The sequence below is a fragment of the Macrosteles quadrilineatus genome, unplaced genomic scaffold (assembly GCF_028750875.1).
Source record: "Macrosteles quadrilineatus isolate MER2022 unplaced genomic scaffold, UCM_ALF_1.0 Scaffold_3__2_contigs__length_128488019, whole genome shotgun sequence".
Lineage (NCBI taxonomy): Eukaryota > Metazoa > Arthropoda > Insecta > Hemiptera > Cicadellidae > Macrosteles > Macrosteles quadrilineatus.
This window is the reverse complement of record NW_026542596.1, coordinates 11,191,129-11,205,994: the sequence shown is the minus strand read 5'-3', so window position 1 is coordinate 11,205,994 and position 14,866 is coordinate 11,191,129. Positions and strand designations below refer to the sequence as shown.

The following is a 14,866-nucleotide window of genomic DNA, read 5'->3' as shown; positions in this document are numbered from 1 at the left end:
CATTATCAACAAGTTTGGTTGGTTTGGTTAGGTTATGACGGTTTAATTTTATAATTAAAAAATTATGAAATTGAATTTGACCCATTTATAGTTTTATTTTATGAACAGAAATATTTTTTTCGGTTGAACCTTCATTTGATTTTTTATTATAAGCAAGTCTGGTTAGTTTAATAAGGTTATCATAGTTTAATTTTAGAACAAAAAAATTATAAAATAGGATTTGAGGCATTTATAATTTTATTTTATGAACAGAACTATTTTTTCGATTAATAAACCTTCATTAGATTTTTCATTGTCAGCACGTTTGGTTGGTTAGGTTAGGTTATGGCGGTTTAATTTCATAATAAAAAAATATAAAATTGAATTTGAAGCATTTATAATTTTATTCTATGAACAAAAATAATTTTTCAATTACCAAACCTTATAGTCAATCAGAAGCCTCTAAATGACAATGTTGGCAAAATTAATCCTGAAAAACAAATTGTGCGGCAGGGTAATAATGTTGCAGATTGAATATGAGTGAAGCATGAGTGTATAATGGAGTGAGATGCATGTTGTAAGAGTTGCTGGTTCTTTAGTCACAATGTTTTGAAATCCCAATAATAGAGGACAGCTTGGTACAGTTTGAACCATCATAAAGTTTCGGACTTTTCTCAAGACCTTATATTAACTAAGTAAGCACTATGACCAATCATCTACGTCGCTTGGTACTTACGGCATACATGATTTGACCGTGTGCTCCCGCTATCTCCGCGTTCCGCCACCTCCGAACCCAAATCTGTCCCGCCACCTCCGAATTCTCGAGTGACCCTTATAATCCCATCATTGCCTTGTTGGTAGCTGGCATTGCATCCACGACTGCGAAGCCCCGTGGATGAAAGATTTGATGAAAATTTAACCCGTGGGTTAAGTTAGGTTAGGTTAGGTTAAGTTAGGTTAGGTTAGGTTAGGTTAAGTTAGGTTAGGTTAGGTTAGGTTAGATTAGGTTAAGTTAGGTTAAGTTAGGTTAGGTTAGGTTAGGACGGAAAGTCTTAACGCAGGTAGTAACTGAGGATTATAGGGGTCACTCTGAAATTCGGAGGTGGCGGGACACGGAGGTGCCGGGACGCGGAGATAGCGGGAGGTAACCGATTTGACGCTGTAATATCCATGCAGTCAAATAAAGTATATGTCTCCTCTCTGGTCAGCCAAATAACACTTCTTGGCTGCCACTATTCTAAATTATATGCATCGGATGTTAGTTAGTATTAGAGATAAAGTTGTTTTATTAGCGTAATGACTAACTAAAGATGGAGGTGAACAAGTTGTGTCTATACTTTTGCTTTGAGGGAGATCTTAACGGTAGTAAACAATGATATCCTAAGTACATGTCCCATCGTAATGATAAACTGCAAAATGAATCCATAACTACACGCACCATGCGAGTGATTTCAATCTGTCAACTTATCACGGAAGGAGATATGAGAGTAAACTATTTCATGTACGGTCTAAACCTTAACAATACGATCCTGTACAAATCCTGTTACGTTGAAGAGAGCATTCCACCAATTAATTGGAATCCACATGATTTTATTTTTCTTGTTATTTGATACTATTTCAATCTTTAAAGTTGTGCGTTATCTATTTGATCTGTATCTCTCTCATTGGCATTATTATATCATTACGTTGGGGTTGGTATTTTAATATGAGTATGTGTATGGCATATAATGTTCGCTAACATATACACAAATTACAACACAGAGATGAATAGCAATAATCACATGGCATCCAAACTTGACTATTGGATGCCGAAATCTCCGAAAAACATTTCTATAGTTACCACAACCAAGAAATCGTGAATTAGCCAGTCTATCTCTATTTGTCATTTTTTCTTTACATGTCCAAATAAAAACTACTTCTTTAACATTCATATGATTTATTTCATAAGTTTTTTTTTGTACGGTTTTTTTATGCTATAATACTCTCCTTATGTATTTATATACTTATATGTTTTTTGCACATTTTTGTGTAGTATATTACAGTGTTGTTCTTCTGTAGCATATTAGGTCAAAAAGTTGAGATTTTAACAGGTTTGCCTCTTTTTGTTTAGCGTCCATTGAACTAGTTCTTTCAAAGATCTTTAAAACTACTTTCCCCATTGTTCACAATTAGTTGCTTATAAACTCTGTTATGTAATAACATTTTAATAATATATTTTATAACTATGAAATCATTTGTGGAGAATGTTAAAACATACATAAACACAGACCACTCATTTTCTGATATACCGTGCGTACTTTTACAGCAACAGAATCGGAAGTAGTTTGTTTACAAGTCCACTTTTCTTGCAACAGTTTTTCCGAAAAAGGCAATCATGACCGAGAGCCACTGGACGCTGGACGATGACGCGATCGCTTTCACTGAGGAAAGTGAATGAGACTTCAGTCCTAACGCTAGCCTCTGTCGATAAGGTAAGTCTGCTTCTGTCTCTGTTGTTTGTTCTAATTCCGGTATTTTCTTTTTTGAATTCTTGTTTTCTCGTAGAATCTAAAATGACTGTACATTTGGCGTGTAATAACGTAGGGTACAGGTTATGTAAAACTTGTTCTTTAATCAAATTTACCATTTGTTGAAAGCATATATTTACCATTCCCCTTTGTTGTTTAAATAGTTCAACAGCATAACGATAGTGTTATCCAATAGCAATTCTAATAATAATTGTAACATAGGTTATTTTCTGGTAAATGATCCCAACAATCGGAAGGACGCTGGTTTGATCAGAAGAAAAGTCTGTAGCTTTGTGATTATTAAAAACTGGATTAATGGCCTAGCAGTCCTTGATAATTCAGTTAAAAAAAAATTATGTTGTCTAAAGTTCAATCTTTTGGACAGTAAACTCTGATGATATTAGACAGTATAAGAGCTAGGCTAGACTGCTAGTCCACTTTATACCACATTCCTAAACTCATCCTTTATTCATGCTCAGCTTCAAATACGTAGACTAAGTACTCGTACGTCACTGAGTCAAATTATTAAAAACCATAATATTCTTGAGCATTTTTATTAGGTCTACTGTATTTCACCACTTTTGTCAAATTTCCCTACAGGTTAAATTTTTTTAGTAAAAATTCAACCAAGCAAAAATAAATTCTCTTTGTCTGTAAGTTCGCTGAGGCTAGGGTATTTTACACTAATAATGCTTTATTAATGAACTTTTCCCCCTAGTAAAGTTTGACCAAGCTTATAATGTCCACGGTAACATTAAGCTAACGAAAAAGTGGATAAATTTAGCTGTCAGCAGAGCAATTAACGTATCCGGGATTGAAACACACAAAAACACAATATAACATTTGTCTCTCATGATAAAGTCTGCTATAACGCAACTATAGACTGTTTTACAATCCCAGTAAATACGCACAACTAAACATGGAACACTTAGTAACATTGTTGGGCACCGTTGGTTACTTGTTTATGAGCAACGTCAAGTATCCTTGAAATGTCTGTACCTCTTGTCAATATCTGTATCTGAATATCTTGGTTGTCAACACACATTTACTGTCCGTCTCGTCCGTTTAAGCCTGATGAATATTTGTACTTTCATGACATGCATACGTAGCAACTACCTACATTGCATTATTTACGTACAGTTGTCTGTCTGGTACCTCGGAATACGACTTGCACTACCCAAAGTAGTCGAAAGTAATTCGGTTTATCACAAATAGTCAAGGCTGTTCACACATTGCCAACTAGGACACTGCTTCCCGGTTTAGGGACCGGTTAGACGACTACCCACGTTATATACCGCTACGACAGTCATTCATAGTTCACTTCAAAGAGTAATTTGAGGTTTTCCCTTAAATCACACATAGTATACACAATTTCTTGATCGTTTGTGAGGTTTTGTTTACAATAAAAATATTTCGGGCAACATTCTTTTCGAGTTTAGTCTAGGACTAAAAACCATTTACTACAGTCAGACCATAAAACGGCTTTGCACCGAGACAAGGGTGCTTCGTGAAACCAAAGAAAATGTCACCCTTCTTCGCCGTATCACACTGACTAAAACCAGTAAAGAACCTCTCACATCCATCCATGAGTAAATAGTAGTTTACGCAACGATTGCGTTAAGTTAAGTTTTCTTTACGACACTCGTAGAAGTTTTTAAGGCACGAGCCTTGGCGAGTTGTGTACACTACTTTACCTACGACAGTTGTTTTTAAATTACAAACAAGCTGGGTTTTAATAATTACTAACTATCACTACTCCTAACTTCTTAGAGAGGTTATGTTTTCGTTTATTGTCATTGCCACTGAAAGTAATGCAACGAGTTATTGTACAATCAGCTGATTTCATGTAATTACGTGTTTGTAAAACTTCGTTAAATAATACTTTACCTTTTTCAGGGAATAGGTTCTGCTAGCAGCATTCTTAACATAAATACTGTATCAGGTAAAATTAGGGAAATATTGCATTTTGTTGTTGTTGGACAACTGAATGATTATAGTGAAACAGTAAATACAGTTAGATCTCAGCATCGAATATTATAGATTAATTATAAACAGTTTGTGCTCTCATTTCCATCTCGTCAACTTCAATTTCAATAACTGACATTTTTAAATCAGTTTAATCTACCCTCCATTAACTTCCACCAACTTAGGTTAAGAATACGCGAGTATCAACAGGAACAAGTTGGATCAACAATTAAAATGTCATTTGATCAGCTGATCAGCTGATTAGTTGACGTTCGAAGCATTACAATTTTACTTCTTTTCTCTCAATCCTTGATCCTCATTGGTCCGTTACCCGTGTTGTTATGAGCAAAACTATGCTGTTATGAAAGTAAACAGCTGTTAAGTGAAACTTTTCAATTCTAAGAACTGAACTGAAATGAAATGGCTACTTTAAAAAACGGTCGTAGGTAAATCATATTTACGTTATTTATTACCATCCTTACATCGAAATATTACCTTCCCATTCAGATAAATCTTACGTCAATCCTGTCGTTGTGAAACTATATCAATAAAAATTTTGTAACAGTTTATGGTTACATTATTTGTTTCATGTTTTTGTTTACTTAAAATATGAAAAATCAATCAATCAACTGTTACAATCACCGTGTTTAGTGTCGATTCAAAGAACTTATAAATGTTGTTATATGCATGTTCACATGTCATTCCAAAGCATAAGGAAAGAGACTCGTAATTTTAAAAGAGACCCGTCTGATAAATAAAAACATATATTTACATAACAGATAAAAACAATCTTTATATTTTTACTAGTGTACCTGTTGCTCGAATTCGAGCAATTGCGAAGTATTACAGGTGTTATTTTAAATCGAAAAACAGTCATAATTTCCGAAGACTTTAAAAGAGTTGTCTTAAAGATTATGTAAATACTCACGATGTATATAACAGTTCGATATAATCAACATTTCTTGTAAATATCTTATCATTTGTCAAAGCTTTGTTATTTAGTGTTTTCTACAAATATTTCCCACTGATAGCCGCATTAGGTTGTCCATCATAACGATTATAAATCCTAAAAAAAAATATTATTTTTATTTCTTTCACTTGGTGGTGTTCTAATGTCTAGTTTGCAAATCAGCTCTTTCAATGATTGCTCAATAAATGCAGCACAGTGTTAATTCAGTTTTCTTTTTAGTATATCAAATTGTCCAGGACTTCTCACTTTTTTCCATTGTATTATTTACTATAACCCAAATTCAAATAGTAAATATTTCATTTCAACAAAGGCAGTAAATGTTTGAAGCACACGTTTCCTTAACACACTCACTCCCGTGTGGAGAGAAGCCTTGGGACTGAACCTGTTAAAATGCACTAAAATATTAACAGCAATTAAAGTATCCAGCTGATAATAATGTAAACAAATATATTCTTCATAAGGATAACATGAGAATTTTAAAAGCCACTAGGGACAGAGCCCAGGAGCCTTTTCTAAAATGTAAGGTCAGTTTACTAATCTACACAACTAGACCAACATTTTGGTATATAATATGTGGGGTTAAATCTTAAAACAAAAAGCCTTATTGTTCACAAACTTTCATGTAGCGTATTAATAATATAGATGTACTTTAATTTAAAACGGCGTCAAAATTGGGTTACCTACCTTTTACCTTCGTCATAGTCATTCCACTCTCACTTTGACCACAAACAACGGATTGACGATAAATGTTCGTATGTATCGTGTTCACTGTTATTTTCGCCAAACAGTGATACACATGTTATCAGCGAAGGTCACAGTGACCCCTGGTGTTATCAGTATCTGTCTGTGTGTTTTGCAGAGTGAGTGGCGATGTGGGCTGTACTACTGTTGTTATGTGTTGCCTCCGTAGCTTACACCGCCCCCGCCCCACAGGCTCCTACCTCCAGCCCTAACAAATGTGAGTATCAATATTCATACAAGGTATTTTTCAAAGTATTGAAAATTAAGAAGGATACACCTCAACTTTGAACGATGGCATTAGTCTTTTTATCTCCTTTATGCAAAGAGGATTTTGATTTTAATAGTTCAGTATAAGCTTATGGTGGGAGGGGGTTGATCTAATGATGCATCTGAACCATTTGATATTTTACCAATACATTTTTATTCATTGAATTAAATTAAATTTGAATAGTGTAAGTAGGCTTCTTATCCAATTGTAATCATAAAGTTTTTGGGTATGTCATCTCGGTGAATTTAGTCCACTTCATTTTATTTTAGGGAAATTTCACGATTTGTGGTCCACTTCTTAGTTGTAAATGTAGAGGAAAGCAATAGTTTACAGATATATAGTGAAATTCTGTTACGCTTGTTTTATTAGGTAAATTTATCAGGTAATTATAAATAAACTAGCTGTACCCACGGGCTTTGCCCCGTTTAACTTTATAAGTGAGCTCGTTCGCATGGCTCAATCACGTCCTGGTTGAAGTTCGTTCGCTACGCTCACTCACTTTTAGGTTGGAGCTCGTTCGCTGCGCTCACTTGCCTTCAGGTTAGCTCGTTCGCTACGCTAACTCGCCTCCAGGTTGAAGTTCGTTCGCTACGCTCACTCACCTTATGGTTGGAAATTAGCTGTTGTCATATATTAAAAAAAAAATTAATAGTGCTGCACCCTGTTGGTAATCCTTTTAACTTTTATGCTATTGAATATCATAGAACAGAACCAACTTGTTTAATTGAAACAGCTGTTAAGATTCATTAATTCCTTTTAAATATGAAAAATCATAAGATTAACATGGGGAACTACAGAGCCACTGGGGCGGAGCCCGAAAGGGTTTTTGAGATAAGAATATGCTTTAATGTTAATCGGGAATGTGAGCTATCATCATGCCAAATTTCAGCCCAATCCGTCCAGTAGTTTATGCGTGATTGAGCAACACACACACAAACATACACACAAACTCACAAACTTTCAGATTTATAATATTAGTAAGATAAAAAATTGTAACCAAAAATGGTCTTTAACTGAGCCAGACATAACTAACCGTAAAATTGTCATCATCTGATCTATAAGGATGATATACATAATATTTATCTATAGCAATAACATGTCGAATGTCACCCACTAAGCCATCCAATGTCCTTGACGTAACGGTGTTGACAACTGACTTCACATGACTCACGGAATAATGGCATGGCAGGTAAGTTCTCTGGCCACAAGATTACACTGCTGACCTTTGAACATCATTTCACGTACCGTGCTTACCTTTGTGTATATACAGGGTGTCCATAAAAAAACATTTCAGGACTTTGGGAAATAAATTCAAATTGTTTATTTGGCCATTAAACATTAAACAATAGGCTATGTCAATACATAATTCAATAAAATAAGAATAAAACCATCATCAGAGATTGGTTAACAATAAAATCAAACCATGCTTAGTTCAAGTCAAACAGCAGGCAAAATAAAAAGTTAAATAAATCAGATTAAAACCATGCACATTTGGTGAAAAAAAAAAATCAAAAAGCAGTTAAAAAAAACACACACCATGCATTACCTAATTACAGGTGGACCTCTGTCTTAAGGAACTCACTAGAGTCAAATAAAGGTGTTTCTAAGAGCCAATTACTTAGAAAGGCTTTGAATTTTGGTAAAGGCAAACGCCTCACTTCAAGAGGCAGATGATTAAAATACTTGCAACCTGTAACAGGAAAACAATTAATTGATTTACTCAGTCTGTGCCTTACAGTGAAAATATCAAACCTATTTTCGTAACCTTCCCCATAAATCCCCATATTAAAAGGAAGAAAAAGGTTTATGGGAAGGTATGTCTGAAAATGCATATTAACCCAGATATCCGCCATTTTGTTTTTTATACAAAAATATTATTATCTGCGAAGTTTTTTATTTGATGATTATGAAATTTTGTAAAAATGTTAACATACACAAGACCTATAATAGAAAAAATTATAAAGTAGTTCCGATTGTAAATTTCAAAATGGCGGCCGTTTGAATTTTTCTAACTTAAATAAATCGGACGAAAGGTAACTGAAATATAACGTTTTTTGTGTAATAAGGCAAAAATTAAGGGTTCCCCGACTAACTTTGCCTTATTTTTACACAAAAAATGTTATATTTCAGTTATCTTTCGTCCGATCTTTTTGATCTTGGTATCGTTTGATAAGAAATTAAAAATTCAATAAAAAGTATTTGTGACATTTTTTCATAGAACTAGCCGTTTTTTAGTTATTTAAGTTAGAAAAATTCAAACGGCCGCCATTTTGAAATTTACAATCGGAACAACTTTATTATTTTTTATATTATAGGTCTTGTGTATGTTAATATTTTTCCCAAATTTCATAATCATCGAATAAAAAACTTCACAGATAATAATATTTTTGTATAAAAAACAAAATGGCGGATATCTGGGTTAATATGCATTTTCTGACATACCTCCCCATAACCTTTTTCTTCCTTTTAGTATGGGTATTCATTTCCCAAAGTCCTGAAACGTTTTTTATGGACACCCTGTATATCAGTATCCACAATAGCATTCCTATTGACTATAACTCCCACTCTGATCTATAACTGTTGTTCCAGCGGCATTCATCCCAGCCTTTGATGAGATCGTGGTAGAGTCGAGCCTGAGGGTGAAGGGGAGGTCTGGACCAACCAACCCCATACAGCGTCAAGGCAGAACCAAACTACTGGTGGTGCCAACTCCTGGCACTCCGCTGAACGGTACCTCCAGCTCCACCTCTACTTCCACGACGTCCACATCATCGACGGCGGCCGCGGTCACCTCCACGGAGAAGTAAAAGACGGCCTAGGAGAACGGTAGACACGGGAGTAAATGATAGGAAGCCTTCAACTTTGAGGAGTTCCGACATCAACATCAGTTTCAAGATTTAAAGGGGCAGACAAAGTAGAAACTTTATATGTCAATCCTCTTGGTAAAACTGACAGATGTTATATATTTTACAATTTGCATTTGCAATATTTAATAACACACTAATATTGAGTATCATATGCCTATACCATACCTTTAACAGTTTTCTTTTTCTAAAAGTAAATCCGGTAGTGACCAGGATTATAATAATGACAGTATTGCAATACGTAATGTAACTTTACATTTTTACTATATCTAATTTAATAAAGGTTTAATTTATAACTAATGAGCATTTTTATTGATTAAAATAGTGTCTATGAAATACCTAATAAATTGCAAGATATATTATCCGAACAAATAATTATTTCGTTTGTATATTCTACTAGCAGTGTGCCGAATAATAAATAGTGCTACTCGGCGCGTTACATATTGGAGAATTTAAACGCGCACAGGTTGACGGCAGGTTGAGTGCACAGGTGTGCTGCGATTGGGGTTTAATACATTTGGACTTATACAAAAGTAAAATAGTTTTCTGTGCTGCACTCTGTGGAACCATTTTGGCACTATTTCAAATAATGACTAATACAGCATGTTGTGATTATTACAACCTACAAAACAGTTGCCAGGTAACAGCTAGTTATATTTATTTGTAAACATTGTAGTTCAAAAAGTCTGACATTGGCCCACTTAAAACCCTCTGGGGAGGAGCCCTTTTGACGGATCTGCACCAAACTTCACACAAGCCATCCTTAAAAGATGCTTAATAATGCCTGAAAGTTTCATTACAACCTGGCCAGCGGTTTCGGAGTCCATAACGTACATACATATATATACATAGTTCCTCCTTTTATAGATATAGAAAGATAGAAAAACAATGGTTTTTAGAAAATTGTTCACTCACGGTTTAAACAAAATTAACGTTTTTGTCAAAATATTACTTCACCCATGGTACTTGATGTAAGAGCTGAGGATGTCTGTGGATGTCAGTGATGCATAACAGCTGTTCGCCCTTGTCCGGACCATGGAGGAATGTGGTGAACATTGCGTAAATGACCATGGAGGCTTCCGTTCTGGCCACGCCAAGCGGTCTGATATAACCGAAGGTCGACGGTTCGATCCTAGAAGATGTTTGAAAATAAGCCCAGCTGTAGGTGTATGACACCATATCAATAAACCAACGAATTGGTTGAAGGGTGTATTAGGCTACCTAGCTAGCATGTGAACGTCCATCAGGCTACTATGGTTTGGATGGGCAAACTGTTGGGGATTAAATGGGTGGCTAGTTATACAAGAATTCACATCTTAAATTTAGTAACATTTAGAAAACTAATGGGTATATATTGCTTGGTTTATTGGTCAGCTACTACGAAGGCGTATGCCGGAACCACGAGAACTGTTTTATTCTATAATATTACTTGGATACTGAAATGCACACACCGTACCTTTACATGGACCAGGTTTTGCCAGCATCCATCTTTAATGAAATCTACTGTGTACAAAACAAATACAACGGTAAATAGGTATTCTTTCAAACAAGAGTTTATTTTAGCGTACTTTTGTACGAAATTATTCATATTATTTTTTATTAATCTAGTTTTGTATTATAGAAGTACTTTTACCGTGGAAAATATGTTTGGTTAGTTGAAATCTTCTATGGTTATTTAAACTTCAAATTTAGCTAATATTTAAAATTTTATAGAAAACATGCCCCCGTTAATATTCATTCCAAAAGGGACTTTTAGAAAGATTTTGAGCTCCTGTTTTTGAAAAATAGTTTTTTTATAACTTGTTTGCTCTATCTGATGTTGACTTGCACACTAGAAAAGGACACTAGACAAAAATCACTCAAAGTAAAATCGTAAGTAATTTACTCACAAGAAAACTTTACATTTAAATATTTTCAAAATTATAAATAAGTTACATAAATAATTTAAACAAATTAATAACAATAAATAAATACATAAATAAAAATATCACACTACAAAAATCAGGCGAATGAACTTGTACTGTAAGTCACGTGAATAGGTTTTTTGTCGTTGAACGCCGTCCTAGTAGTCGTAGTACCTGAAAAACAAGTTGCTATTAAAATGTGTATAACGTTAGTAAGAGTTAACCGAAATGTTTTATTCTAATGCAAGCACCTAAAATAAACCCAAAGTTTATGCAACTGTGGGGCAGAACCAAACGTAGCCCCTACGTTGTAGTAGTACGGTATTTTAAGGGGTAATTATGTGATTTATTTTTTCCTAAATTAATCTGATACAGATACTTCACTAGAATGTATAAGCGAAGGAAACTGGATCAACCAACGAGTTCTAACCCGACTGGTATGTTTATAATAAGCAATTCGTTTATTCTACATAAAAAATACTCTTATTTGTTGGAGAGGAGAGAATGATTACTTGCAAACTTTACTTAAAACCCCCTTTTAACTCAATTTTCATAAAAAATGTAAGAACTTATATTTAATACATGAATAAGTTACAATGATCTTTTACTACACTTTTAAAGAAGAGTGTCTACAGTACAGAGAAAGACCTAAACAAGAGGCTCATGTCATGTTTTTCTAGAAAGATGAACACAAGGTGGGTTCCTAACCACCAGGTCATGGTATTTTATATTGGTAAGACTTATTATTCTGCGGGAGGAAAAATCTCCTTCACAGCAAAGCTTGGCAACCAGGACCATGTTTACCAACTTACTCATGGCTGTAGTGTTGGGGTTTAGGCTTGGGTTTGCGATGGTACGACCCTGATCCTGCGCCAGCACTTGCTGACGCCCCGGCCTGACTGCTGCTGAGGCTGCCGTAGAACGGACCAGCGCCTAGAGTGGCGGAGTGACTATTGCTGTGGGAGTTGGAGTTGCTGAAACAACAGAAACATGAGTAGTTGACGATGTAGTGATGGATGAGATGACTTTGGTTAATCCTTAGTTCAAATATTGACTTCAGTATAGTAGCAATGTCCAACCAAGCAACAAGTATCAAAGAATGAAATAGCAACATTCAATCAACTTACAGGTTATTTAATCAAAACAAAATTTTAAAAACGTACAGTATAATCGAATTTAACATTTTTGATGTCATTGCTGTAGGCTACTATAAATAATTTTATATCTGCCATCCCAGCCCGTTTATCAAATTTAGTAAAATAAATTATTGGTTAGTTAGTTAAAACCCATTGGCAACATCAAATTTAAAAATAAATTAAAAAAAATATCTCATAGAAATCGTTCTTTACTCCATTAAATAGGTGTTTCCTCAATTAACCTGAATTTATTGGTAGTTTCTTAGTATTATATAAATTGTAATTTTAGCTTATAACTGTATTTATTAGGTTAGGAATTTAACACTATTCAATGTACAATGTACAATTATTGAATAAAGATATTGAAATGAAATGAAAAGAAAATGAGAGTATAACCACTCTTGTAAGATTAACTACAAATTCAACTAAATAGCGTTGTCTTCACACCAAGCCAAGTATAACCTTCAAATAAGTACAGTCAACTCAACTGTTTTTGCTGGACTACACCTAGCATATACCCATCTATAAACGTCCCCTTTCTAAAGAGCACATTTAAAAAGCATTATTTACACACTTTACTTTTTATACTTTGAAGTTTACTATGGATCAAGTAATAGCCAGTGTTTATTTTACCCCTAACCACATGTTATTGCATTAGATAAGGAGACAACCTTGATAACAAGTCTCATTTTATAATCCCCATGAGTCTTGTTATCAAGGTTCTACTAGAGATAATGCAATACTTAGAGTAGCCTTCGTCTCCTCACCTGTGAGAGCCGCCTCCATGTGGGCCGCCACCCCCAGCGCTGGCTGCTGATGCGGAGGCAGACGCTGAGCTCGCTGCGCCAGCCCCACCCCACCCTCCCTGGGGGCGGCCACCCTCGTACCCGCCATAACCTGGGTAGTACTTCCCGGGCTTTCTGTGGCCGTGATGTGATACGCCACCGAACCAGCTGCGAACCGAGTACTTCTCTGCCTTGTCGTCAGCTGGGAAACACAAATCTTGTAGTAAAACATAATACCGTTGTGGTAAATTATTAACCTTTCTTATTTACATGCAAAAACCATTCTGTATTTTAGGCCTACAAAATGGATTAAAACTTTATTAAATTCCCTTATGGATAAGATATAGAATTTTAGTGTATTTTGTAGCTTTAGGCATAATAGTGCCAGGTGATATAGACAAACTTTCCAAAATGTTACTTTAATTTGGATTTTGAAAAAACCAATTAACAATCTTTTTAAAAATAGCCTACAACTACTGATAGTTAAACTATTCTTTTATACCTATGTTACATTTTATACGAGTAGGTATATCTACAAATCATCCAAAGGTATTGAAAAGTTAACGAATAAATTAGAGTTATAGCAACTTTATGATATTTTCATGGTTTTTCGTGATATTATAGGTTAGAAATTATTCCTCTGAAGGCTTATGCAGTTTTATAAAAACGTATTAAAAAGTCAACGTAATAAATAAAGTTTATTGTCAAAATACAATTTTCGCTACACTACAGTGAAATTACGTGTTTTCTTTACATGTTTTATCACCTGCGAAAATTCATCATTAAATTGTTTACTACGTAAAAACATTTTTACTATGCGAAATGTTTACAATGTTTTTTTTATTTTGCCAACGTGAACAATATTTGTTATTGTTCTGTCAACTGTCAACATTTTGAACAACCGACACTGTACAACCAAATATTAAAATATGCTATGAGTTTTGTTATGTTCCTAACTGTAATAAAAGCAATATCCAATGTCAGTTTTAATTAATAATTAATAAGTCTTTGTAGTGTAGCGAAAAGTCAAAACACAAGTACAAGTGAGTTTATACATATAATCGACCATTTAAAGTGCTCGATAAATCTCGCAGTTAGTCTTTGGTACATGTGACAAACTTAAACACTTAACCTGCGTTAAAATAAAAAAAAAATACTATTGACAAACCATGATATCTGCTTTGAAAAATAAAATACTTTAATTTCAAAGCTCAAAAACAATATCATTCGACGAGGAAAAAACCATGTCAACCTTTTTTCTGGTCTACAAAAAACTCTTTTCCACTCAAATCAAACTCACCCCTGCCAAAATCAGAAACTACTAAAATTCGAAACTTACGACTCTTATCAGGCGCCGGCGCCGCCAGTACGGCCGCCCCGAAGACCACTAACACCAACGCTACAACACTCTGAAGACTCATGTTGTTCTGCCTCCGCCCTCGCCGCCTCCACGCTTATATCCTGAGTCGGAAAACCGACAAGGCTGACTGATCCTGGAGCATCTTCCTGATCGACGAGGCCATCTGAGGAGATCCGTGGACAATCGGCCACGGGACTTCCGCCTGGGAGAGGCTTGTGTTTTGTCTGGAGAAGGAAGGTCTTGCCCGGTCCCGTGACGGTCAGGGTTTGCAGAAGTTTAAGGTTGTAGGAGTGCGAATATTAGTGGATTCCGAGGAAGAGAAATTGGGAGTTTTACTAGTGTTTTTGTGCTGGCGAATCCTTAAGAGAAAGGTTAAGAGACTTTTGT

At 35.0% G+C, this 14,866-nt stretch overlaps 2 protein-coding genes across 2 annotated transcripts; one reads left to right on the top strand and one right to left on the bottom strand.

The window, feature by feature from the left end:
• Positions 1 to 2,377: 2,377 nt before the first annotated feature.
• On the top strand, positions 2,378 to 9,594 carry LOC128990695 (uncharacterized). Its single transcript, XM_054413216.1, has 3 exons — positions 2,378 to 2,450; positions 6,281 to 6,379; positions 9,020 to 9,594. Exons 2-3 carry the CDS (start codon positions 6,292 to 6,294, stop codon positions 9,235 to 9,237), a joined length of 306 nt encoding a protein of 101 aa, XP_054269191.1. The 5' UTR covers positions 2,378 to 2,450; positions 6,281 to 6,291; the 3' UTR covers positions 9,238 to 9,594.
• Positions 9,595 to 11,273: 1,679 nt separating this feature from the next.
• On the bottom strand, positions 11,274 to 14,540 carry LOC128989000 (keratin, type I cytoskeletal 9-like). The gene is made up of 4 exons (XM_054410852.1): positions 14,459 to 14,540; positions 13,102 to 13,321; positions 12,011 to 12,172; positions 11,274 to 11,372 (listed from the first exon to the last, which is right to left on the bottom strand). Exons 1-4 carry the CDS (start codon positions 14,538 to 14,540, stop codon positions 11,357 to 11,359), a joined length of 480 nt encoding a protein of 159 aa, XP_054266827.1. The 3' UTR covers positions 11,274 to 11,356.
• Positions 14,541 to 14,866: the final 326 nt, after the last annotated feature.

Bases quoted from the DNA above. Each gene is read 5' to 3' on its own strand.
- LOC128990695 (XM_054413216.1), top strand. From the start codon at position 6,292: ATGTGGGCTGTACTACTGTTGTTATGTGTTGCCTCCGTAGCTTACACC. The intron at 6,380-9,019 runs GTGAGTATCAAT...CTGTTGTTCCAG, and splicing joins TACCTCCAGCCCTAACAAAT to CGGCATTCATCCCAGCCTTT.
- LOC128989000 (XM_054410852.1), bottom strand. From the start codon at position 14,540: ATGAGTCTTCAGAGTGTTGTAGCGTTGGTGTTAGTGGTCTTCGGGGCG. The intron at 13,322-14,458 runs GTAAGTTTCGAA...TGTGTTTCCCAG, and splicing joins GCCGGCGCCTGATAAGAGTC to CTGACGACAAGGCAGAGAAG. The intron at 12,173-13,101 runs GTGAGGAGACGA...CTGTTGTTTCAG, and splicing joins CATGGAGGCGGCTCTCACAG to CAACTCCAACTCCCACAGCA.